The sequence below is a fragment of the Plectropomus leopardus genome, chromosome 21, assembly GCF_008729295.1.
Source record: "Plectropomus leopardus isolate mb chromosome 21, YSFRI_Pleo_2.0, whole genome shotgun sequence".
Taxonomy (NCBI): Eukaryota; Metazoa; Chordata; class Actinopteri; order Perciformes; family Serranidae; genus Plectropomus; species Plectropomus leopardus.
The window spans coordinates 25,304,198-25,329,533 of record NC_056483.1 but is presented as its reverse complement, the minus strand read 5'-3'; the positions used below and the strand labels follow the sequence as shown (position 1 = coordinate 25,329,533).

Here is a 25,336-nt window from a genome sequence, read left to right as displayed (position 1 = left end):
TTTTTTCTTGGCTAGGTGTCAATGTAACCAGCTGATCGGGGCCGCTGCTGTTTTTGTCCCCGCTGCTGCTCGTCTCCAACGCTTCTGCTTTGCCCTGCTGCTGCTTGGCTTCCAAGGCACGGCGTGAAGGCTTAATTGCTTGTTCAAAGGTCCTGTGCGTGACGGCTGCTCGGCCACACGCCACAGGCGAAGCACAATTTTAAATATTGTATGTACAAGTGAGTGTGTAAACGAGCGGGTTACGTTCTGTTACTTTTGGATTAGTTGTATGGGTTAATTTGTATTTTTTTTCTTTTGATTAATCCTGATTTTGGCTACTGATGTAATTAATTTGTTAATTAGGTTAAATTGAAAGATTTTCTATATGTAATTCGGTCATTGTTGGGTTTGGGTTTTCTTTTCTTTTCTTTTCTTTAGCTTTCCTTTTGTTTATTATTGGTTATATTTGTTTAAGTTCTGCTTGGGCAGTTATTGATTGATATATTTTGTTAAGTTTAAGCTTGCGACCTGCCCCTTTAATTATAATTTTTGTTAGATTCTGATTTATTATTTCTTTGTTTTTATTTGTTCTTTTGTTTCTGTGGTAACCCCACTAATTTGTTTAATTTCCCTTGTTTTCAGTTGCTGAAGGCCCGTGGTGGCGGTGCTGGTGTTGGTGGTGGTCTCCCCTGTCTGCTGTGTCCCTGGGAGTGGGTTTCTTCACTGAGAGTGTGTCTGTCACATGTGCCTGGTGATGTAAGTTGATTCCCTTTATTTTATTTTTTTTTTTTTGGTGGATCCCTCCCCTGCACTAGCTCTCGTTCATCCACTAGGCCTCAGCCCCGATTAAGTTTTTCTCCCTCCCCCCTTACTGTGTGAATAGTTGACCAGTGCTTATAACAAGAATTATTTAATAAAATGTGTTTTAATTTTTGGAACCACACCTCCTGCTTTTTGAGTTAACGAACCTGTGTGCCTTAAGTTATAAAATTAATTCTCTGGGTGAAATTCCCAGGGTGGCGTTGTCGAGCCCCTTTTTTTTTTGGTAATATTATTCTTATATTCACTCACCCCCTCCTCGCCACACATGCTTAGGGTTGAGATGATACTTTAAGCTTGAACAGCTTCGGTGAAACTGAAACTCCTTATTGCAGTGTGTGCAAATTACTATTTGTTTATAGTTCCATCTTTGTTCTTTTGAAACTCAAATTCCCCATTCAGAGGGCCAACCTGTTCTTGCTCCATTGTTGAGGGATGCGGTGAGTTGAGTGAGTGGAAGTATGGGATTCATGGAGCGGGTCATCTGCGCATGCGTTAAATGCGTCAAATATTTTAACGCAGTTAATTAAAAAAATTAATTGCTGCCAAATAATAATCTCAAGATACGCTGGTGACACTTATTTCTTTTATAAACATCTTCTCATTTTCACTCTGATATTTAGAAGCTGCTCATTTTTTTCTGTAAGTCTTAATAATAAAATAAACACAACTTGTTTTGTTTAGACTATAGAGAAGGGTGTATTTGATCACAAAAACAATGTAGCATTTAAGATGTTAGCATCTATAAAACAGTGTTTAATGTCTGTCTTAGTTTGAGCAGTTCAAATTCCTAAGGATAGTTGCACAGAACTTTACTTGTTCATAAGGAACACAGTACAGTGTTGCAGTGTTGTGGTCAATAAGTCGACATCAGTGCAGCTCGCTTTCAGAGGGTTTACTCACTTCCACTCCCTGATGGTTTGGGACACTTGGTGGGACACACAGTGTGAGAGTACAAACTGAGTGTGAGTGGGTAGAGAGAGTGTGTATGAGGTGGTTTGGGAACGGCCCTGAATGATCGATCAGTCACACTATTTACGCATGTATGTCTGTGCATATGGAAAAAAAAGAGTTACCCTCTTTATTTCTCTGAAAAGAGGACTTGCACCTCTGGTCTGCAGCAGAAACTGTCTGGTGCCAGCTGGCATTAAATGTCTAACGTCTGCTCTAGTCAAACTACTTGAATTAACATTATTACTTAATGCAGCATGAGATATTTCACACTGTATTTTGCATTTTAATTAGCAAAGTTCCTGTTTGTGTTTAAACTTTTAACATTTCAGAAGTATGTCATCTGAGAAGTGTGTCTTGTTTTGTTAAATGTTTAATGTAAAGGTTGGATATGTGATGGTTGGAGCCCTGTTACTGAGAAGAAACATGAGGCGAATGAAGCAGCACCAAACCTTAACTTATATTACAGCCCACTTAAAACTTATCTTTTTATTTATTAATTTTTTATCAGCTCACAAACAGTCAGACATTTTAATATAACACCAGGGAGAGCTCACCTGCAGCTCACCTGCCTCTGTGCCGCAGATCACCTGGACAAGCTGTGGCTTATTCCAGCCCACTCTCATTCCAAAGTCGTCACATACCGCTAATTTTGCAGTGATTTTAGCATACAGTGTTGTTCATAGTGTTTTTATATGGCCAGACAAAACCTGCAGCAGCATCATACACAGACGAGCAGTGGCAGTTGAGGACGCATGAGGACGGTACCAGTCACATCCGCATAATACACTGCTGGACAGCATCAGGTAGAAACACTGCTGGCAACAACATATTATAAAGAACACAAAGGTTCCTATAGAGCAAGCAGTAGGGGTGGTGGATTGATCCAACGAATTGCGGATTTCTTTGTGGGAGTCCAGTGTTCACTTCCTGCCTGAATGTGATGGGGTTGTTTTTCACTTTAGAATGTCCCTCTTTTGCCTAATCTTAACCATCTGTGCTAACATGTGCTTTTGTTGCTTAAACATAACCAGATGTAGCACCCTCTCACAATATGCTTATGTTGATATCACAATAGCAGCACCTCAGTACATCAGCAGCAGATACAGGATACTTGGAATGTAATATGTAGATGCAAAAGTCCACTACAAAGTGGCAATATGTGACGACTTGGGACATCTTCCTTATAGAACCTGATGTCAATCTTGTACGATACTCTTTGAATTGAATATAGAACATCTCTAAAAATTTCAAAATATAATACTAACCACCTCAAACCTCAATTAATTGATCAGCAGTCAGATGCTACCATACTGCCACTATAGCAGTTCGCAGGTTACCACATCATCAGTTCAGGTGTGTTTCAGTTCCACACTTTAACTGTTTATCAGCTGCCCACTTTTTGCAGAAAATGCCAACGCTGCATGTGTCATACCAGCAACACTGTGAGGAGTTGTAATGACAAGTGCATTGCTGACTGAGATGGGTAAAAACAAAGATAGGTACAGCAGTGCCTTGACATGTCTTGTCAACACTAAAAAGAACATATAGCCAAAAACACACACAATGATAATGAGCTGTAAAAACATCAGTACAGCTACATTAAAAAATACATAAATGCTCCCAGTTGGACAAAGGAAATGGAGGACAAGCAGTGGAAACAAAGGGGAAACCTTTAGACACAATAAAATGTACAGTACAACCGCTAAACTTTTTTTATTATTATTTAAACCTCTAAACTTAGAATAACCAAAAAAAAATTAGAACTAAGAAATGATGGATAAAAATGCATGCTGTAAAAAGAGTTTGAGATTTAAAAGAGGTGGTGGGTCCACATCAGTAGAAGATAATGGAGATGTGATAAGGCAGCAACAGTCACCTCTACAAGCTGAAATAAAGCAGAGGATCAGCTGAATACAAAGCTGCAATATAAACTAAGACTGATTGTCATGTGCTTGTGTCCTGTGGTGTGACATCACGCTGATGTTGCACCCTGTACTGTAAGATCACTTTCGGCGGCGCAGTGAGATGCGCTGCAGTTTCCTGGCTTTCCCCCTGGCATCAATGGGCCGCATCTCAGTCACCTTTGACCTGACCAGTCGGTGGGAGCCAGCAGAGTTGCTGGCTCTCTTGCAGTAAGGTTGAGGGCCTGCAGGGACAGCACATTTTAAGTTAGTATGGAGTCACATACGTACTTTGAGCTTTGCATTGTGTGTCTGTGTGTAAATTGTGATATATCAAGTCTCATTTGAACTGTGACAGCTTTTTATAACTTGTTTAGCCTTCTAAAAAAATACAAAATCTCTTATACCTCATGTACATGTCATGCATCTTGGGTGGATCATCTAGGTTCCATATAATCCGACTGTGATTCCATATATTCAAAATGGAATTCCATATATTCAAACTTTTTTTCTATATATTCGAGGGGTCTCTCCATATATTCCAACTGTCATTCTATGTAATAATATCCTGAACAACAGTACTGCTCATTATTCATATAGCCTAAATCTACTACATTTCTATTTACACTCGGTTTATTCATTTTGCATTACTGCAAACCTCTTTTGCCACAAAAAGTTGTATTAGTTTATAATTTTTGTTATATTTTACCCCTATATTTTAGCCTCTATATATTTTATGTCTTCGAGTTCCATTTTTTTCACATATTTATTCACATATTTCATTAGTAATGGCTGCTTCTCTGTGATTGTTGTGCACATGACAATAAAAAAAACTTGAAAACTGAAACACCTTTCATTCAAAATTTGTCTACGGGAGAACCACAGAAGTATTATTACAAAATGCAATTGTAAATGTTAAATCTTAATTTGGTCAGTAACTAGTCACGACTGTTTATGTGCCAAATAGTGTGTGATAATTCCCACAGCAGGACTCGATATGAAAAACATGTTGTGATGCGCACCATTCTGCTGCTGCTGCTTCTCTGTGTGGCCAACAGGCTTCTTCTTGTCTGTGTCATTTGGGCCTGATCCCAATTCTGCAGCTCCATCTCCATTTCCATTTCTTTCTCCTTTCTCTGGAGGCTTTTTCTCCTCCTGCTGCCCTCTGTCCTCCCCCTCCTCCTGTTCCTCCACATCTGTTTTCGGATCCTGCTGTCCTGTTTTGGGTAAGTCAGCAGTTCTCTTGGACTCTTCCTCCCCCTCAGTGTCCTTTTCTTCCTGGCTGCCGTCTTCCGTCTCCCTCTTTTCCTCTATGTCTACCAGCGCATGCACGCACGCACGCACACGCACACACAGACACGCACACAGAGCATTAATATTGTAGACGCTGACACATTCTGATGCTTTGTCCCTATGCTTGTCTTGATGCCTTTGTCTCTGTGAAAGCATTGCTGTGATGCATATGTTTTATTGATTATATTCAGGCTGATGACAAACCAGTGGGGCATCTGCATGCAGCCTTCTTGCTGTAGCTGCTGCATAGCTAACATGCATTTCTTCAACGGAAACTGCTGTTGACTGGTCAGCTTGGGCAGCTTGTGTTTTAGTGTCCATGCTGTCAATGCTAGTGGTGAGCGGTGAGTGAAGTTGTTTTATGAAGACAGAGAATTGATGCGGTGTCTAAGCCACTTTATAACTAGAGGTTAAAACTCTGTCCACTCCTATGTCTAACATTTTTGCTGTCTGGCTATCTGATCTAACTGCGCATTAAACAAGCACACAATAACTTTCAAATTGAGGCTGTTACAGAGTTTACTTCCAGTTTTTAAGGAATGTTCTACAGTATCATGTAAAAAGAACATGGTAAATGATTTAGAGACTTTCAGTGACTAGTCAAGTGACAGCAGCATCAGCCTCTCAGCACTTGTAGACCCAAATGACAACCAACACCAGGACTTCAACAAACGCACATGATGGCACTGACAGTTAGGATTAGGCAATAAGGGCATGCATGGTTAGGATCAGAGGAAGGAGGCACATGGCAGGGCCGGCTCTAGCCATTTCGGTGCCCTAGGTGAGATTGTGATTTACAGGCAGGGTCAGGTCCAGGTCAAATGATGAGAAACAACAGGGATGCTGAGTTTATTATATCTGTCTTCATGTGTCCATTTGTTATTTTCAAGGTAGAACATGAAGACAGGGAACTAACTGGCACAGCAAAGTATTATCTTTCTTTTTTTGTGTGTGTGTGACCAGCACCCCCCTCCAGCATGTGGCGCTCTACATTATTGCCTATATGGCCTATGCCAAGGGCCATCCCTGGCACATAGTATGGTGTAAAAGAAAAAAAATCATAGTCAGACGGGAAGTGAACACCTTTTGGAAGATTTTATACTAAGATGACAAACACATTGTTCCTGTATTTGTCCATTTTAATATCACGCTATAATAATGTCTTCACTATCTATCATATAATATTTCCTTTACAAACTTGTGGTGCATATTTTGTAAGCCACCATAACACACCTTCAGTGCCTTAGAGGAGAACCAGTGCTACCAACATGTGATACACATTGCAGGGTGTCTGCTCAGACCTAACATGTGTGGAGCTAGTTCTAAGATTTGAATTTGAAATTGCTGATCCCAAGCAAATACTGGAAAGAGCCATGTCGAGATAAACTTATTTGAGTGACATAGGTACTGAGAGGTCAGCATGTCTACCTTTGGCTGCCTGGTCCTTCCACGTCTCCCTGTTGTGATGAATCTCTTGGTTCCATGTGACCTTGAAGATCTTGAAGTCCACTGTGGTCAGAGAGCAGCTGCCTTCCGAGCCTGTACTCTTCACACTGGAATGCTTCCCATCGCTACCGCAGATACTGTTGACACTGTGGTGACGTGCATGTGCCCACACAAACGCACACAAACAGACACTCAGTCATACATGTGCACATGTACGCCACCTGTTAAAATGGTGGAATAATAGAGGCTCAGCAGAGCTAGCATCTTATGTCAGTCTGAGTGACACATTTCATATTGCACTCAATGCTGTGATCAGCAATATTATAAGAGAATATGGGCATGCTGACATACAACAGCATGGTCATACAGAACTGCTGATAAATTGCACGCACTGGATGGAGAAAGGATTAATGTAGCTCACCAAATAAACATAAAGGGAAAAAAAATCCTTAATATCTGTTTTTACTTAAAAGCTGCACGATTAAACATCTTTACCTTAACATTGGGTGTCCTGACAAAGCCAATTGTTAAATCACATAAGTTGGTCACTCATTTTGAGAATTCTCTCCTGCAGTTCCCTCTGCTCTACATTTTTAAGCAGCACAAGATCTATTGTTTTATGGGGAGCTGGTGGAGACCAAATTGAGTTAAAATGAAAGTGAATACTGGACTTACAATCAGAAGATGGACATGACCAAATGAATGATAATATTGCTGTGTGTCAAAGACATTCACTGTAATTTTAAAGGTGCATAAGGCCATATTTAGAGGAACAGCCCTACTAAAAAGTCTTTCTTTTGCATTTAAAAAAAAATCTGCATTCATATGATAACATTATGACAACAACTAAAAAAGCTGGATGCATGTCAGGCCAGTAGTTGGTGATGTAACTCTGTAATGAGACATCATAAAAGAACACCATGCGCATGTATGTGGCTGCGACGTCACCGTTCTTACAGGAGATCCACACATTGCCAGTTTACACGGCGACAGAAGGGGTGGCGTTTTCACAGGATAACACTATGGGACTGGGTTTCAAAAAGTTAGCATTTTCAGGCCCCCTAAACATGTCATGTGAACAAAAGGCCAAACCACGACAAAAGTTTACTGTTTAATGTTTAGCTAAGCTAAGGTCAAGAGATCACTGTAATATCTTTGCTTAAATATGCCACAAGTGCATTAATGTGTTATTAATATCATTTAAAAAAAACTTGGCATTTGTATGGCCTGAAAGGCTACCAATTCAATAATGTTTTTAACACAAACACTAAGACATTTATCTAAACTAATTGGTGAGCAAAGCATCTTTTGATGCATGATGGAGAGCCTGGATTACACTGTCTGTTTTTGTTAAATGACAAGACTGAAAAGATCCATTTGTTTTATTTCAAGTGTTCTGAATTTGCACTAAATTGCGCCCTCTAAAGTGAGGAATAAACCGAACCATGACTTCTTAGTACTGATACACCCCAAGTAGTATAACACAAAAGATTTAGTTGGTTTGACTCTGTGTTTACCAATAACATAGTTCTATCATTTACCTGACCAAAATGACACTGTGATGCAGCATCATCATAGAGAGATCTAACATATCAGATGAGTCAAGGCTTGTCTCTTTTTGACAGGATGATGTCAGTGTTACCTTACATACTATCGGGAGTGTCATGTTGAATTCAAGGGTCTTTTGTATGTCACCTAGAGCGTCTGAGACTGGCCAGTCCAGAGCGAGATGCCTCCTTAATAAGTGGGGTCACAATCTTCTCGATCATTTCTGACAACACGGTGAATGTCGGCTCCACGATGAAGTCAATGAATCCTGCAGGAAACAGTAGCCATGCCCGATTAACATTCAGAAATCTCACACAAACACACAATATGTCATTTCTGCCTCTAGAGGTGTCTCCATCTTAAGAATTACAAAAGTCAGACATTAAAGATGTTGTGAAGAAGAGTAGGATCATGGGACTTGTTGTCTTTAAAGTTAATGACACCATTATTGATGAAAATCTGTCTGATATGACTTGAATGGCAAGAATGAGCACTATGAAAATGGATTAAAGGGGAACTCTGCCATTTTTTAAACATTTGTACATGTTAATGCTATGGTCTAACACAGTCAAAAAATATAAGTACACAAACAAATCCATCACAAATTTCAAAACACACAAATGTTTTTTTCCTGAGACCAATAGTTTTGCAGAAAACTTTGACTCTTACTCAAGAAAATTTACGATTGAATATATGTACTAGTATGTACTCTTTGACATTATATAATTCACAGTATCATCTACTGTTTCCTGAAGTTAGAGCAACTAGAGGGGAAGGGGACCAAATGAACCACAGTGAAATTACAGATTTCTCTGCGTTTCAACAATATTAAAAACATTTTGGATGGTTCAAGTAGACAGCTGTTGTGCTTTTTGGTCTGTTGTGAGGCCGGTTGGATGTAATGTCAAATTCATGGAAACAACAATGGAGACATTTTACGCTAGTGAAATGAACCTTCAGTTCTGTGGCAAAAAGCTCTGGTGGACATTCTCGCGGTCAGCATTCCAATTTCACACTTCCTCTAAACCTGTGTTGTGTGATCAAGCTGCATATTTTAGAATGTCCTTTTATTGGGATCAGACAAAGGTTCCCCTTTGTGGTAATGATGCTGTTTCATCTTCATATGCCACACCTGTCTGGTGGATAGATTATACTGCACTTATCCCAACTGTTCTTGTCTCTCAAATTTTCTCTGTCCAAAATTTGAGAGACAAATATATTGAGTGCAGTGAGTGAGTTTGTTCAGTGTAAATTTGTTATTTTTGTGAGGTTTTATTTGTGTACCTTACCAATCTGGGACTGGGCCACCATGGTGGATTTGCGGTCACAGAGAGGAGAGAACGGTAGACCCAACTCTGCTTCTTTATCACCCTGAAAACAAATTCAGCATGACATGGCACAGTCAGCATGAGGTCATTTGGACAGGTTCACCCACACATAATTTCATTTCATAAGCTTTCTGTTTTATATCAATATTATTTATAGCAGTAATAAATGTATCATTGGTTAGAATAGAACAAGACATGGCTATATATGGATTGCTCCAGATAAAACCCAGTTGAAACTGCAAATTACCACTTTTGCATATGACATGACTGTATATAGAACTGTGTGAGTTGAATGGTCAGAAGCTTACGTCTTTTGAAAATTACAGAATAGGTCATTTGCCAGTGGCTCCAAAAACTTTAGTTACATAGGCAAAAACACCTGATTTCTTCCTTTGCTTCTGTCATAATTACTATGGCCAATTAAGGCCACCGCTAAACAAACTTAAATTTGGGTCATTATAAACTGCTTGAGTAGATGACCTATTCTTTGTTTTTTGCGGGGAGGATGGTCTGGTCAGCAAGTTACAATATAGCTCAAGTTAAAGCCAGCTGGTGAGCCAGTGTTGTGATAAGAGTAAGCCTTAAGTAACACAAACACAGTTAGCTTTATGGTTGCTTTAAAGTGCTTGTATAATGCTTTTCTTGTTGTTTGAACACGCAAAGTGTTTTCACACTATAAGTCACATTCACACACTGGTGGCTGAGGCTACCATACAAGGTGCTACCTGCTACTCAGCTTTCATCCATTCACATGCACTCTGGTGTTCCTTGTCCAAGGACACTTTGACTGGAGAAGCTGGGGACCACCAACATTTCATTTAGAGGGCAACCCGCTCCAGATCTGAGCCACAGCCCCATATTTCACTATGTAAAGCCAATAAGACTGTAAAACCAATAAACGCTTCCGTTGGTGGATGATGTAATGTGGTTTGACCCGTGGGAAACAATGGCAACTGTCTGGATCTCGTGTTACAGTTAAATGGTAAGCTAAAACATGTTTTTAGCCATATCTTGAGGTGAGAAATATGCAACACTGTCACAGAATCTTCGCGCCCACTTCCTTTTTGCAAACTCACGCTATTACTGCTAAACAGGGCGTTAAAATATTTTTTTGAGAAAGGCAGTGCGGTAACATTATCTTGATTCATATTTAATCAGGAATGCCCAGTTTTAGTGTTTGATAGGTTTTCGGAAGAGAAAGGTGCTGTTAAGTCTTTTCTTCCAGTTCTATACTTTTGCAAAAGGACTATAGTTGGAGTAACAGCCTGACAGCAGTAAAACTGCTCAAATGAAGTTCTACTGGCACTCTGGCTGTTGCTGCGGGAGGAGGAGGGATATACCGGCACTGGTAAGATGGATGGAAGTTTACCACAGTTTATCTGCACACACTGTTTTGATACAAAGTTGATTGAAAATTGGTGAAAAATCCGTTTAACAGGCCACGGGCCACTAAAGAAGGAAGAAAGGGAGATGTTTTTTTTGGTTACTACCTGTCTGAAGAACTCCTCCAGCAGAGATGTAGTCCAACGATGATGGAGGTCCCAACGTTTGGCGGGGTGGCTGATATCAGCTGTGTGCAGCAGCAGGGATAAGGCCTTTGCTTTGTCAATCCTGAAAAAACGGTATAGTCAGTCTATGCTGAAATGCAAACTTTTATTTGGGACTCATCACTGGGACCCTCTACAGTGAGTCTGTAGGACCCACAGGTGATCCACTGGGTGGGTCTCAGGGAAACTAAGTGGATGTTCTCAGCTGATACCATCTTGCAGCGTATCATGTAGACACGAAAGATGGCTTTTGGAGTTTGGATCTTACTCTGCAACTAATGACTTCGGAATAAAAACTAGCTGGAATTTTCACTCATATTGTGGAAAAAGTCAGTGTAAGTTGACTCAGGCTGTATTCAGCTAAAATAATACCAAGACATAGATATTCAATTGGGACACCACAGTAGAGTCTAACTGTTGTGATATCTGAAATAATTATGAAGGTGTTAAAGCTAACTTTGCCTCATGAAGGACCTGAGGCTGGCTTATAAAGTGGCTGAATGCCCACAGAACTGACAGTGACTCAGAGGTGACTCACGCCTCAGGCTGCTGCAGAAAGCTTTTCATGGCTTTGATCTGCTGGAAGTGGCACGACATGTCTGTGGCCAGCACCATCTCCACCACCAGGGCCCGCAGCTCTCTGAAACAGTTAGTGACAGGGAAATATCTCAACAACCATTGGATGGATGGCCATGAACACTGATGTTCCCCTCACAGTGAATGAAATGAAGCGCAGCTAAATTTGGTCCAGAAAATCATCATCTTTCCTACACAATTTACATTTCAACAATTTTAACAGCAACAGCCTGCAAGTCAGCAAAAATCCACCCAAATTTATTTGGCAAATAAACAGGGATGTCTGGGTGGTGGTAGCACAAATGAACATTTACTACAGTTCACTTACAATTATTGCCTAACATTGTGATGATGCAAAGCTGAAAACATGGACTGTATAAAGTAATGGACATAGCCATTGTTATGTCAGTCTATTGGTTTGTGGACTGCCGTTTTGAAACCTTGATAATAAAAAAAAACAACAAAAACGACGACGACCAAAATGCTGAAATTTGGTCTTTACCATGTTTTTGTTTTTTTTGGTTTTTTTTTGGAGCCAGAAGTGACAACCACACAGACCAGAGGGGAGAAATGAAACCAAAAGTGCCAGACGAAAAGTGGAAGAAGAGTCGGTATCATGGTAAGGCTGGCCTTATTAAGAGCAGGAGCTGTTCTCTACCAAGCCTTCTTCTGTCTGGTGTCTTATCGCAGGATAGTGAAGTGGATGAGATGTGATTTTGGCTCACTCAGCAACAGGAGATCTGGGAATGCAAATCTTCACAGAGACGTGGTCATCTCCTGACATCCCGCATCAGGCTGTTGCACTGGATGGACTGACCTTGCTGGGGCCATTTGGACAAATGGAGCTTTGTAGGATCAGGCCTGTCAACTCCAGCAGTTTGAGGTTACTTATGTCTAACTTTAAGAATTAATAAAATGTAAAGGTGAGTTATACAGAGACCAAAACCATTTTTTTTGTACCAGGCTGTCAACACGCTTATTTCTGTAGGGTAAAGGCTGTAGAGGCATTTTAATTTGGGGGTCTATTGGGATTGACTCACTCCTGGACCTAGCCTCAAGTGGACATTAGAGGAACTGCAGCTCATGGCACTTCCATGTCAGTTTCATTTTTCAGAGGCTGCTGCTTGGTTGAAACTTGGAAGCCTATCAGTATGTCCAGAAGAACTGGTAAATGTTTATATGTGCTGATTCACACAACAAAATTACTCTGTAAATCCTGCGCTTCATGTGGAGTGTCCCCAAATTTTCTTACAATATTTTGAGAGCAAGTATTATCAGATTTAGATAAATAAAATTAATGACACATCAAAATCAGCTGTCTTCTCTCACCTCCATTCGTCTTTGGAAAGATTCGACAGAATGTTCATGTCATCATCACTGTGTAGAAGGCGATAGGCAGCACTGATGTGGTAGTTCTCGAGAACAGCTCGGTCATTGTACAACATGGCTGTGTCTGACCTAAAAAATGCCAACACAATCATAATAATAATAATATTAATAATAATAACAGTAATAAGAATTACAAAAGATGTTATCGTATTACTCATTTTTGTAAATGTGCTTGATTGATCAATTGAATGATTGATTGAATAATTGATTGATTAATGTGCAGAATGAGCAGCACTTAAGTATTTACCATCTACATGTCTCCTCACCCATAGAAGCTTATTGACTGCAATGATACAAATGATGCCTTAGGCAAGTTAACCTGGTCTGAATATGGAAGTTATTGGTGGTCCCTGTATGTTCATAGTCATGGATGGCAGCTGCAAAAATTATGGCAAAGATCTCCAACTCTGTTAGCCAGTGCTGTGAAAGAGAGCGAGAGAGAGCGAGAGAGAGAGAGAAAGCGAGAGAGAGAGAGCAAAAATTAGAAACTCAAAAAAAAAAAAAAAAGGTCACTGAAACATGCTGCTTCAGTCATTCCATAGACCTGATCACTGTGACATTGGTCGAGCTAACAACAGCAATCATTTCTGGGTAGACAACTGGCAATTGTTTTGCTGATATGTAAAATCCACAAACTTGCATACCAGTTTGAGAGTTAACCAGAGTTAACCACAATTATCCAACCCATGCCACTTGTTTTAGGGGGTTTGTTGCTTTGCGAGCATCTTTGATAAACCACATCTATCAGCATCTATCAACAATGCACTGCTATGAACGGGGCCGCAGCAAAATTGTGTTTTAGCCATCTAAAAATATCAGTATTATTGTAATTGTACACTATGTTTGAATATTTGCTTCACTTTACCTTACACAGTAACTGATAGAGGTTAGCTGTCACTGTTCTGCTGAGTAAAATAAATGTTTTGGTCAACAGAGTCTGGCAGCTTTGAGATCACAGTTTCCTTTCCCTGTTTGAAAAGGCTGTCTGACAGCAAAGTAAAGCAGTGAAAATATTCTTGATATAGCGCATACTTAAACTGATATTTTTTTTTTTGGTGGCCGTTTTGAAGCCAGCTAATTTGGGTTTAGACCATAAGCGACACAGCAACAACATGCCCAGCTACACTGGGCGAGTGTCATAATTGTGCTTGTGTGTACCTGCTACTTACCACAAAGCACCTTCACTGAATGTTAGCTAAAGTTTGTATTTAATTATAAAAATATCTACGTTTATGATCAGTGTCTGAGCCCCATTTTAACATCAAATTTCACCATATCATCCCTGTGTGCACCGAGAGACACAGACAGCTAGCCTACTGCCAGCTAATTCCCAAGATATAATAGAGTAGAAGTAGTAGAGTAGTAAAGTATGTGTGTGTGTTTGGATATTTGAAGCTTCAATGCAATCACCAGAAATAAAAGCTAATATTACGTTATAAACAAACCACGGTTTTGGTATGGACGCATGACATAACGTCACCACCACAACGAGGCTGTAAAGCTGTATTTGGCGTGATGATATTCTGTAGTCTCATTAAACCACTTGTTAGCAGCTGTCTTTTTTCAATTAAAAGCCTCAAAGTTCACAGTAGTGTATTTACTGATGTATTTCATATTGCTTAACAAAACGTGAAAGTCTCTGAAGCTAGTGTTAACCACAGACCTTATTTCAGGATTAACCAAAAACCCATTGACTCTGATACACAGGAACCACAGGTGGTGAAGTGCAAACTGATTTCAAGGGGCACTCCATTTCCTTGACTTTGAGTTGTGAGGTATGAAAAGTTCTGTGTGCTGAGTGACTTATAGGATTCACTGAGAAAATCTGCCTTCACTTGTGAAAAAAATGTCCCAGTTTGCATGAAGCATTATCCCAATACATGACTAACCACCATGCCAGTGTTGAGGAGCAGGTAATGGATGGTCTGAGTGACATCAGCAGCATGTATCAGGTTGTGGTAGGGATTCTTGTGTTTGCTGTAGCCCACCTCCAACGACTCCAAAAATGAAATGAGAGCAGAAATAGGGACCTGCAGAGGAGGACACACAATGGTGAAGCATGAACAGAAAGACTCCTGCATTAATGTCAACCAACTACCAGCTTGAAGAATAACCCCAGATTATTCCAAATTTTGTGGGACAAGACTATGAATTCATTTGCAAACTGCAAACCCAGAATGTTGACAGCAGAAGGATACCTAGAGCATACTATGTTGATGTGGAAGTCCACTGCGAGGCAGCAACATGTGACGATTTGGGTTAAGAACATGTTGGTCATGCTAGTAGCAGCTAATGTAGCCTGAACCCAATAGCACATACAACTTTTTTGACAGATGCAGTAATACTTCCGAAGACCTGTGAACAGAATCTGCTGTGTAAAAATCAGTGGAAAATCCCTTTAATGTTTGTATTATCTTATATTAATTGCAGATTGTAACAGAGCAGAGAGATGGAATGCTCAATTGGAAACCAAGGTGAGAGTACAGTGCACACGTCTGTAAGCTGATTGGTGCGCATACCTTGAAACGATTTATCAAGTCATATCTGGTGAGCAGCTCGTAGATGACAAATTTCAGAGCATGGTCTCCACTCGCATCATTCAGTGCAAACACATCAAAGGACCATGTGTCCACGTGCTACAACAGATCCAGACAAACAAGTTTGATCAGCACATGAATATCAATACACCTGTTCATATTTGCATTGCTACATTTTTTTGTTATTTAAAAGATAAGAAAACATAGAAAACACCCATTACATGTTGCCTCACTCTCACACCCCTGCTCCAACACTCTTAGAAATAAAGGTTGTATAAGGGTTCATCCTAAAGGGCTGAGGTTCTATCCAGAACTGTTTGCTTCTGAGGAACCCTTTATTTAAAAAAAAAAAAACTAAAAAAAGAATTCTTTGTATGACCCCCTGTTTAGACCTGGAGTGGGGTTATTGAGTAATCTGATCTCAACTGGACAGTTCTACATATAGGTTTTGATGCATTTCCTATCTGATCCCATAAACCACACAAAATAACAATGATAATAAATAAATAAATTAAAAATTAAAAGCATGAACCAGCTTTTATGAAACTGCATGCTCTTCTTCCTTTGTGATGATCTCTCACTCAACTGCTCCTTTGTTGCCTCTCTCTTTCCAACATGTACAACATGACACACCCACTGATGTCATAGTTTGTGCTTCGGTTTAAGGAAAACTTACCATTTTTTAGTTTCACATGAAAACCAATTTTCCAGTTCCCAGTATATTTTTGGTCAAAATGCTTTAAACAGTACAAAATTAGATGTGGGAACCAGAACTGAACTTATTCCATGTTGGTGGAAAGGGTTGTAAGAGGCTTCTGTAAGAGAATTGAAGAAGCCTCTCAGATAAGAGGTGAAACATCTTCAAGAAATTCAAGCAAGGCAAGGTGCCTATGATAAAGCACTTAGAATCAGAATTAGCCTAGCAGCAAACCTTATCTACAGAATACACACTGCTCAAAAAATAAAGGGAACATACAGTATAATCATCACAGTGTAACTCCATGTCAATCACACTTCCGGGATGTCAACCTGTCCAGTTAGAAAGCAATAATAATTTTGAATCAGTTTCACGTGCTGTTGTGCAAATGGGACAGACATCAGGTGGAAAGGAGAGGCAATTAGCAAAATAACCCCTATTAAGGAATGGTTTTGCAGGTGGTTGCCACAGACCATTTCCCTCTCCTTATCCTTTCTAGCTGATTCTTGGCTAGTTTTGCATTTTTCCAGTGCACTCGCCACTAGTGGTAATATGAGGCAGTATCTGCAGACCACAGAAGTTGCTCAGGTAGTGCAGCTCCTCCAGAATGGCACATCCATATGCACCGTGGCCAGATGGTTTGGGTTGTCCCTCAGCACAGGGTCAAGAGCGTGGAGGAGATACCAGGAGACAGGCCAGTACACCAGGAGAGGTGGAGAGGGCCGTAGGAGGGCAACAACCCAGCACCAAGACCGCTATCTGCTTCTTTGTGCAAGGAGGAACAGGAGGAGCACTGCCAGAGCCCTACAAAATGACCTACAGCAGGCCATTCGTGCGCAACTGTCAAAATCAGACTCCATGAATCAGGGGCCGACGTCCACAAGTGGGGCCTGTGCTCACAGCCTGGCACTGTGCAGCCCAAACGGCATTTGCCAGAGAACACCAGAATTGGCAGCTTTTCCATTGGCGCCCTGTTCTCTTCACAGATGAGAGCAGGTTCACACTGAACACGTGACAGATGTGAGACAGTCTGCAGACGTCGTGGAGAACATTCTGCTGCCTGGAACATCCTCCAGCATGACCGCTTTGGGGGTGGGTCACTGATGGTCTGTGGAGGCATATCCATGAAGGGCCGCACAGACCTCCACGTGCTAGCCAGAGGTACCCTGACTGCTGTTAGGTATCGGGATGAGATCCTCAGACCCATGTCAGACCATATGGTGGTGCAATGGGCCCTGGGTTCCTTCTGGTGCATGACAATGCCTGGCCTCATGTGGCTGGAGTGTCAGCAGTTCCTGGATGACGAAGGCATTGATACTACTGACTAGAGCCTGTGCGTTCCCCAGACCTGAATCCAATGGAGCACATCTGAGACATCATTTATCGTGGCATCCACCACTGCCACGTAACGCCACAGACTGTCCAGGAGCTGACTGATGCCCTGATCCAGGTCTGGGAGGAGATCCCCCAAGAGACCATCCATCAGGAGCATGCCCAGATGTAGGTAGTGCATACAGGCACGCGGAGGCCATACACACTACTGAGCCACATTATGAGTTGTCTTGAGGAAATTCACAGAAGTTGGATTAGCCTGTGATCTCATTTTTCCCCTTTGATTTTGAGTATGATTCTGAATCCAGTCCTCATTGGGTTAATGATTTGGGTTTCCATTGATCGTTCGTACATTATTTTGTTCACAATGTTGGGCGGCACGTTGGCGTCGTGGTTAGCACTGTTGCTTCACAGCAAGAGGGTTGGAACGGGGTTTGGTCCGTGGGCGGGGGCCCTTCTGTGCAGAGTTTGCATGTTCTCCCTGTATCTTCGTGGGTTCTGGGGTCTCCAGCTTCCTCCCACAGTCCAAAGACTTGCAGCTCAGGTTAATTGGTGACTCTAAATTGCCCTTAGGTGTGACTGTGAGCGTGAAAGGTTGTCTGTCTATATGTGTCAGCCCTGCGATAGTATGCCGACCAGTCCAGGGTGTGCCCTGCCTTCCGCCCGATGACAGCTGGGATTGGCTCCAGCGCCCCCGCAACCCTTACGAGGTCAAGCAGTTACAATGAATTACACTATGTTATCAATAAAGATTTTGAAATGGAATATTTCATTCATCGAGATCTGGGATGTGTGATTTAAGTGTTCCCTTTATTTTTCGCAGTGCCTTGTATTTTAAAAATGCATAGAATTTGCATGTTGTGGTGTGATCCCTGAACTATTGCCTCAATTTGCAAATGAATCTAGTACAAGGTTTTCACCATACACAGATAGACATTCAAATATTAATACCTTGAGCACAGTGATGACATCTGGGGGATACGTAAGACCAGCCATGTTGGAGGTTCGTCTGTACATCCTGAAATATACTCATGGACATAAACCACAGCACAAAACAAGCCAAAACACACTGAATGCTACACTGACTAGTGTTTTTTTCTTTTTCCTTTTGTTTTTTAAAATTGCCGATCATATGTTCTTATCAACTTACAGAGAAAAGAAGATGCAGTTCTTCTAGTTTCTACATTCACTATAGGTTATCAGTTGGCAGTGAGTCTAGCTGGTGACACCACAACCTAGGGATAATAATATCAGCCCGTTCTCATTCAGAGCTCATCAAATACCACTGCTTCGACAGAGCTTCTGATATACAGTCGCAACACCAAAAGGCATGTTTGTGTGCACATGATATCCCTGGATAGCAGCAGTTGAAAATAGGGTTGCGAACCAAACAGGTTGTGTTTTTAATATATGCCCCTGGACCACCAGAGGGCTCCTGCATCATCAGACGTGGCCAGATGGAATCAATGTAAGGAGCATGAAGGTGAATATGCTTGTAGAGGATTACCATTCAGTCATATGTTCATTCAATGACTTTTGCATTGCACGTCACTGTTCCAGCAGCGGAGGGATCCTCAGTTAAAACATAAGTTAGAAAGCATTTTAAAAACAATGACTTGCATCATGGCAGACATTCTAGCCAAAATTCTAGATGGACGCCAGTTACATAAAATTAGGTGAATAAACTATAGTGTTTCTGAAGAGTCTGTGTTTTCTGAAACATGCTGTTTTTTTTTACATAGTATCTATCAAAGCCCAGGAGAAATATTAGAAGGAGGGTGATGCACAAGTGCACTAATTATGTGCAAGTATGTTTCCACAGGAAACTCAAGTATGATTACAAGTGGTCGCTTGTCCAGCTTGTATAGAGATGTAGTGTATTCTGTTGCCAAATTGAGACTCTTGTGACTATTTTTATTCATGTACAGTCAGTCACCTGATGACCGATAACAGAATGAAATGCCAACTACCCCACTGTGTGAACAGCTGTCATGAAACACCAAATAAGTAGTCAAGCATCAGTTAGTTTTCTGTTGTTGCAGGTCAGTGTGGATGTTGAACTGAATATGAACTTATGTGAATGAAACCCTATCATAAATGTAAACACTTATGTGTGCACTTCAGACTGTTAACAATGTCACACTGGCTCCACTTCCAAGCTTATCATTGAATAATTACACAGTAGGTTTAAACCAGAAACATTTTAACAGCGCAGACCCAACAAACCAAACCTCTCCACAAAGATGCCCGCCTGCACGGCATGGACGATGCTGCGGAAGCGTGGCTTATCTTCGTTACGGCGCAGACCTCTCTGCCGGGTGAAAGTGGAAGCCAGCCAGTCCCGAACCTCTGATGGCACTGAGTCCGACTGGATGTTACTCAGCTCATCCTCTGGATCCACCAGCCGCCTGCAGGGCGGCACACATTCACAAAACAACACAAACTTAAATGATGTACAACTTCAACATACTATTTATGACTTCGCAGTTGCTCTATTAATGTTTATTGAACACACACTCTCTCTCTCCACAGCTGGTAATTGATGACTTTACTTTTTCAGAAAAGTAGATGGTTTCTGTCTGTTGTAAGCTAGCAATGTTTCATTCTAACATTCTAAAAATGCAATGCAACCAATGCAATGTTTTAAGCAGCAAGTTTTCTTTTAGTTCCCAGAATGTTCTCCTTAAAGTTAGGATAACAATTTCATTTATTTATATATATATATATATATATATATATATATAATATATATATATATATATATATATATATATATATATATATATATATATATATATATTTGTTAACATACCATATTACATTGCATTTCCATAAAAAACATGTTCTAAATGTTACTTTGAAAATGTCCTTTTTTTGTTGTCATGTAACATTATGACAATGTTTTACATTCTATGACCTGTCACCTCTTAACATCAACAAAACATCTTCAGAATGTTCCAAAACGTGACATCTTAGTCAGCATTTAACCTTGTAGGAACATTATTTAAAATAACTAACATCCTGAAAACATTCTTTGAGCATTAGATTAAAATGTTCTTTAAATAATATTAATGTAATGTTCTTTAAAACATTATTCCAACTTTTAGATAATGTTTGCCAATGTTGTGGGAGCAAAAAAATTAAACTTAATTCAAAGTAGATAGCCGTTATTGTATTACACCTGTCTTTTAGTATGGAATTGTCAACTATTGGAATTGACGTGGCATTCACATGACACTTTTCACATGACTTTAGGTTTTTCAAAGAGTAATTGAGCATGCAGTATTTAAGTGTTCAAAACCCTACCAGCAGTATTGCTAAGTAATGACAACAGTACAGCCAGTTACTCGGTCCACTTCTCTCCAGGTCTTTTTCAAAACTGTGAATGATTTGTTTTTTCTACTTTTTATACATTTTGTAGCTCTACGGGATCTGTGAACTTTGATTATATCATAAATCATCATGTGGTCATAAATATATTGTCATTAATGCTGATTAAAGCTGCACAGCCCAAAGCTTTAGGTCAACAATCGTTTCTTAAACAACTGTTTATTCATTTTTTATTTTTTTCCAGTCTCCCTTGCTCTTCTGTGTCCCAAATGTACACATTCATGGGGAGGGTTATGGTATCCCAGTCCTGCAAGTGTTTGCTCAGTATCATTACTATCCTTTGAAGAGGACCTACTATGCTTTTCTTATTTTCTGTCATACATAAAAAGTTACATTGTCAGATGTTAAATATTTGATGTGGCCAGAGTTTCATATCGCGATGTAAACATCATTCTGAATACTCTGTTTCCAACTGTTATTTTTACATTTGCATTGACAAGCTGATGTCAGTTCATGAGGGATTTCTTGATATGGTCATGTGCACCAGACAGGCTACTGCAAGTGTTTACATTACATACACTGCTACATGTAGCTACATGTTAATATCGGGAAAACATGTTATCTGGTTGCAAATGTTAATTTTTCCCTAATTTCAGATGATATTGTGAAGATTTTGGTTTAGATGCTTTTATTGGTGATTTTTCACAGTAGATTGTGCTGCTGGTCTCTGGTATTGTCATTTCCCCACTTCAATGATGGTGCAGAATCACGCAAAGTGCAGATGTGGAAGACCCCGACATGCTGACCAATTAAAGCAGGCTTTTTTGGGAGGACAGCTTAAACGACAGGCACTACAATGGAACATTTCAGGCAGAAGGTGAATACAGGTGATCCAGCAAAAAACTATATTTTTTGAACATATTCAGGTTAGTGTTGTTACTAGTACCAATACTAGTACCCTTAAAAGTGATACAGAAACTGACTATAGCTGATAGCTGCGGTGGTAGTGAGCCAATCACACGGTCATTAGCTGCAAAGAATTCATGAGTTTGAAATGATCTGTCTAGATGTTGTCATGTGTGAAAAGACCCAAAATGAACACTCTAAGCAGACTACTTGATGACAATTTTTGTATAGGAATGATTTAATCCAAATTTAAGTACTTATATTGTATTGAAAAGTCTTAATATAGTAGCACTTCTCACACCACTGCTCAAAAGACAATTAATCAGTAAATCAATTCGGACAGGTAGAAGCATTATTCAGCCTTTTTTCAACAAGTATCCACTTGTTGTAAAACAAAAATGAACTTTTGGTATGACACAGTGCATGCATAAGTCTGGTGTGATAAAAGCAGTACTGAGCTGAAATCTCTTGCCTGGTTTCCTCAATGTACAGAGATTCAAGGACTGAGGCAGCATACTCCAGGTTTTTCTTCAGATCCACCACAGACGCCTCCCCCCTCTCCAGCTGCTTTACAAGACATCGCAACCTGCAACACAGAACCGTCACACCAACACCTGCCCGGGCATACATAGGCATAGAATTAGAGGTCAGGGTAAGAGGAGAAAATATACCAGACACACAGCAGCATTACAACTTACTCACTCATTCATGATGTGAAGATTTTGACGGCTGATGACACTCTTGTGTAGTTGTTAACCTTTAAATTAAAAAGCATCCTTTAAAATTGAACTCATTTCTACAGTCTGTTTCAGAGGCCACCTTCCAAGCAAAATTTGGGATTATTAAAACAAACACCCTGTGAAGACATGGCATTAAGATGCATCTCAGGTGATCTGATCAGAAGTGGACAGCATGAAATGCAGGTGTTAAAAGCCACAAAGACACTTTTCTGATCTGATCACTTAAACCAGTGGTTCTCAAACTTTTTTCAGTGATGTACCCCCTTAGAAATATATTTTTAGTCAAGTACCCCCTGACACGGGCAAAACATTTTTGGAAGAAAAAAGAGGTACAGTGCTGTAAAATCAGTGTCTGATTTATTAAAGCCAAACAACTTATGTCAGTGAACCTGACAAATACATTCATATTGCAAACATTGCATGTAGAAACAAAAAAGAAAAACAGAAGACGGTGACCACCAGGAAGGTGGTCACCGTCAAAACTCAAATATGCAAAACGCTGCTAATTTATATTGGTCTCTGTAATGGTACAAAATAAAAAATATACATAAATAACAAAAATGTGTTCACAGAAATACATCTATAACTTAATTATAAATAAATAATATTTTGTTTAAAAAATAAATTAACTTAATAAATAAAGATTTGCTCACAAAACATAATTAACGTTACCTCTTTTAGGATCAAAAAAAGAAGACTGCACTTTAATCACTTTGCATTGAACATTTGATTTGATTTGAACAGCATGTAACGCAGTGATTTATGAACAGGAAAAAAATGTACTCAGTACATTTTAGTGAGAAATATGGGCTTGCACCTCACTGAGGATCTTTGTCATTCTTGGTGGCAGGGAGGCAACTGCAGTGATCAAGCTCTTCTCCAGGCACAGTCTGTTTCTTTGCTTTGTTTTGATCAGCATCATTGCTGAGAAGGAGGCCTCACATAAATATGTGGATGCAAAGGGTAGCAGCTGCTCCAAAGCTTTCTGTCCCAGCTCAGGGTGCTCCTGCCTCACACACACCCAAAACTGTGTGAGAGTGGATGCACCAAACTTCATCTGCAGGCCACGGTCAGATGCTACTTCCATCAGTTTTTCCTGATGAGTGACAGGAAGCTTGCTTCTGTTTGCTTCATACAAGAGAAATGGGTTTCTCACCCAATCCAGCTGTGCAGATTTCTCATCCATGTCAGCAAAGTAGGAGTGAAAACCACTGATCAAGTTAGCCAAATGTCCCACTATGACTAACTTCACCAGAGCTGTCGCCACATCCTCATTGGAGAGAAAAGCATCCAGTTGAGGAAAGCAGGTGAAGGTGAAATCCTCCTGATCACATGCCCTTTTCCACATCTCTGCTTTCTTCAGGAAACCACCCACCTTGTCATACAGGTTCAGGATGCTGGTGTCCTTGCCCTGCAGGGACATATTCAGTTCATTCAGTTTCCTGAATATATCTGCCAGATAGCAAAGCTTTGCAAGCCAGTCCGTGTTCTCAAACAAGGTGGCATGGGGAGATCCGTGCTCTGTCAGGAAGGTGTGCACTTCAGCTCGCAACTCAAACAGCCTGTTCAGTATTCTTCCACGAGACAGCCAGCGCACTTCAGTATGCAGGAGCAGTTCTGTGTGTTCAGCTCCCGTATTTTCACAGAGGCTGCGGAACAAACGTGCGTTAAGTGGCCTTGACTTGATGAAGTTTATAACTTTAATGCTGTCGTTCAAAACATCGTGCAACACAGGGCTCATTTTCTTGGACGCTAGCGCTTCCCTGTGTATCACACAGTGCGTCCACTTGATGTCGGGGTTTTCTTTTTTAATCCGCGCTATGAGCCCTTTCGCGCTGCCCGTCATTGATGCAGCCGCATCTGTGCAGACGCTGCTGCAGGATTTCCCGCTGATAGCGTTTTCGGTGAAAAACATGTTAACGACATTAAAAATGTCCTCTCCGGTTGTTCGCCCCTCCATTTCTTTGCAGAATAGAATGTGTTCACAGATGTCGTCCGTGTCAACGTATCTTACAAATGCAACAAGTTGCGCATTCCACTCACATCTGTGGATTCATCCAGCTGCAGTGAAAATGAGTCGCCAAGTTTCCCCACAACTTATTCGACAATGTCCGTGCCCATGTTATCTATTCTGCGGCAAACGGTGTCATTAGACAGAGGCACAGTTTTTAATGTATCCGCTGATTTTTTGTCCAGCATAGTTTCGGCCAATACAACAGCGGCGGGGAGCAGTAGGTCTTCCGCTATGGTGAACGGTTTTTTGGCTTTAGCAACGAGCAAAGACACCGCGTAAGAAGCCTCCAGGGCTTTGGCTGATGTAGTGGAGGCTTTTCGCATTGTGGCTTGGGATGACTTGAAGTCAGAAAGTTTTCTCCTGAAGAACTCTGGTGGCTTACCAACGTGACATCCATGTTTTGTGGTGAGATGCCGCTGGAGATGTGCCGGCTTCATGCTAGCGTTGGCTAATTTCTCCCCGCAAAAAAAAAACACAGTGCCTGGGGTGGGTCAGAGCTCGTGGACGTAAATCCCATTAAAACATACTCTTCCATGTACTTTCTGTACTTCGTCGGCTCTGGTTTTGCCTTCTTTTTCACTTGTTTATCCGTACTTTCAGCAGCATTGCTGCTGCGCTTTAGCCACGTCTCCATAGTAACAGTGTTATCCGGTAACGACAGGTCGTTGACGAGTGCGCTGGGTCAGTGGGTCAAACTAACTTGGTGGGGGGGGGGGGCAGTTTTATTTTAAAGGATATTGAAACTAAATATTGAATATAAAATTCAGTGCATGAACACACATTTATATTTTATCGTACTTTTTACAAAATAATTTTCCCCCAGTACCTCCACGTACCCCCAGGGGTACTCGTACCCCCATTTGAGAACCACTGACTTAAACCACTTGCTGAGGTGGTCTGCCACACATTTGAGCATGTCTATTGTAGTATGAATGCTAACACTGTCATGATCCGTCTCCGTCGAGAAATATGTCATCAGTGCAAGACATGGTGGTTATTA

General features: G+C 40.7%; 1 protein-coding gene across 1 annotated transcript in view; it reads right to left on the bottom strand.

Moving 5' to 3' along the window:
- Positions 1-2,222: 2,222 nt before the first annotated feature.
- Positions 2,223-25,336, bottom strand: part of pde1ca (phosphodiesterase 1C, calmodulin-dependent a) — a 30,714-nt gene continuing 7,600 nt past the window's right edge. Inside the window, 14 exon segments of the mRNA XM_042510765.1 lie at positions 2,223-3,898; positions 4,676-4,969; positions 6,375-6,538; positions 8,088-8,208; positions 9,230-9,311; positions 10,759-10,879; positions 11,354-11,455; positions 12,721-12,849; positions 13,100-13,200; positions 14,670-14,810; positions 15,300-15,416; positions 18,298-18,364; positions 19,578-19,754; positions 22,055-22,168. Of these exon segments, the coding sequence (XP_042366699.1) occupies positions 3,756-3,898; positions 4,676-4,969; positions 6,375-6,538; positions 8,088-8,208; positions 9,230-9,311; positions 10,759-10,879; positions 11,354-11,455; positions 12,721-12,849; positions 13,100-13,200; positions 14,670-14,810; positions 15,300-15,416; positions 18,298-18,364; positions 19,578-19,754; positions 22,055-22,168 (1,873 nt within the window). The 3' untranslated portion in view covers positions 2,223-3,755.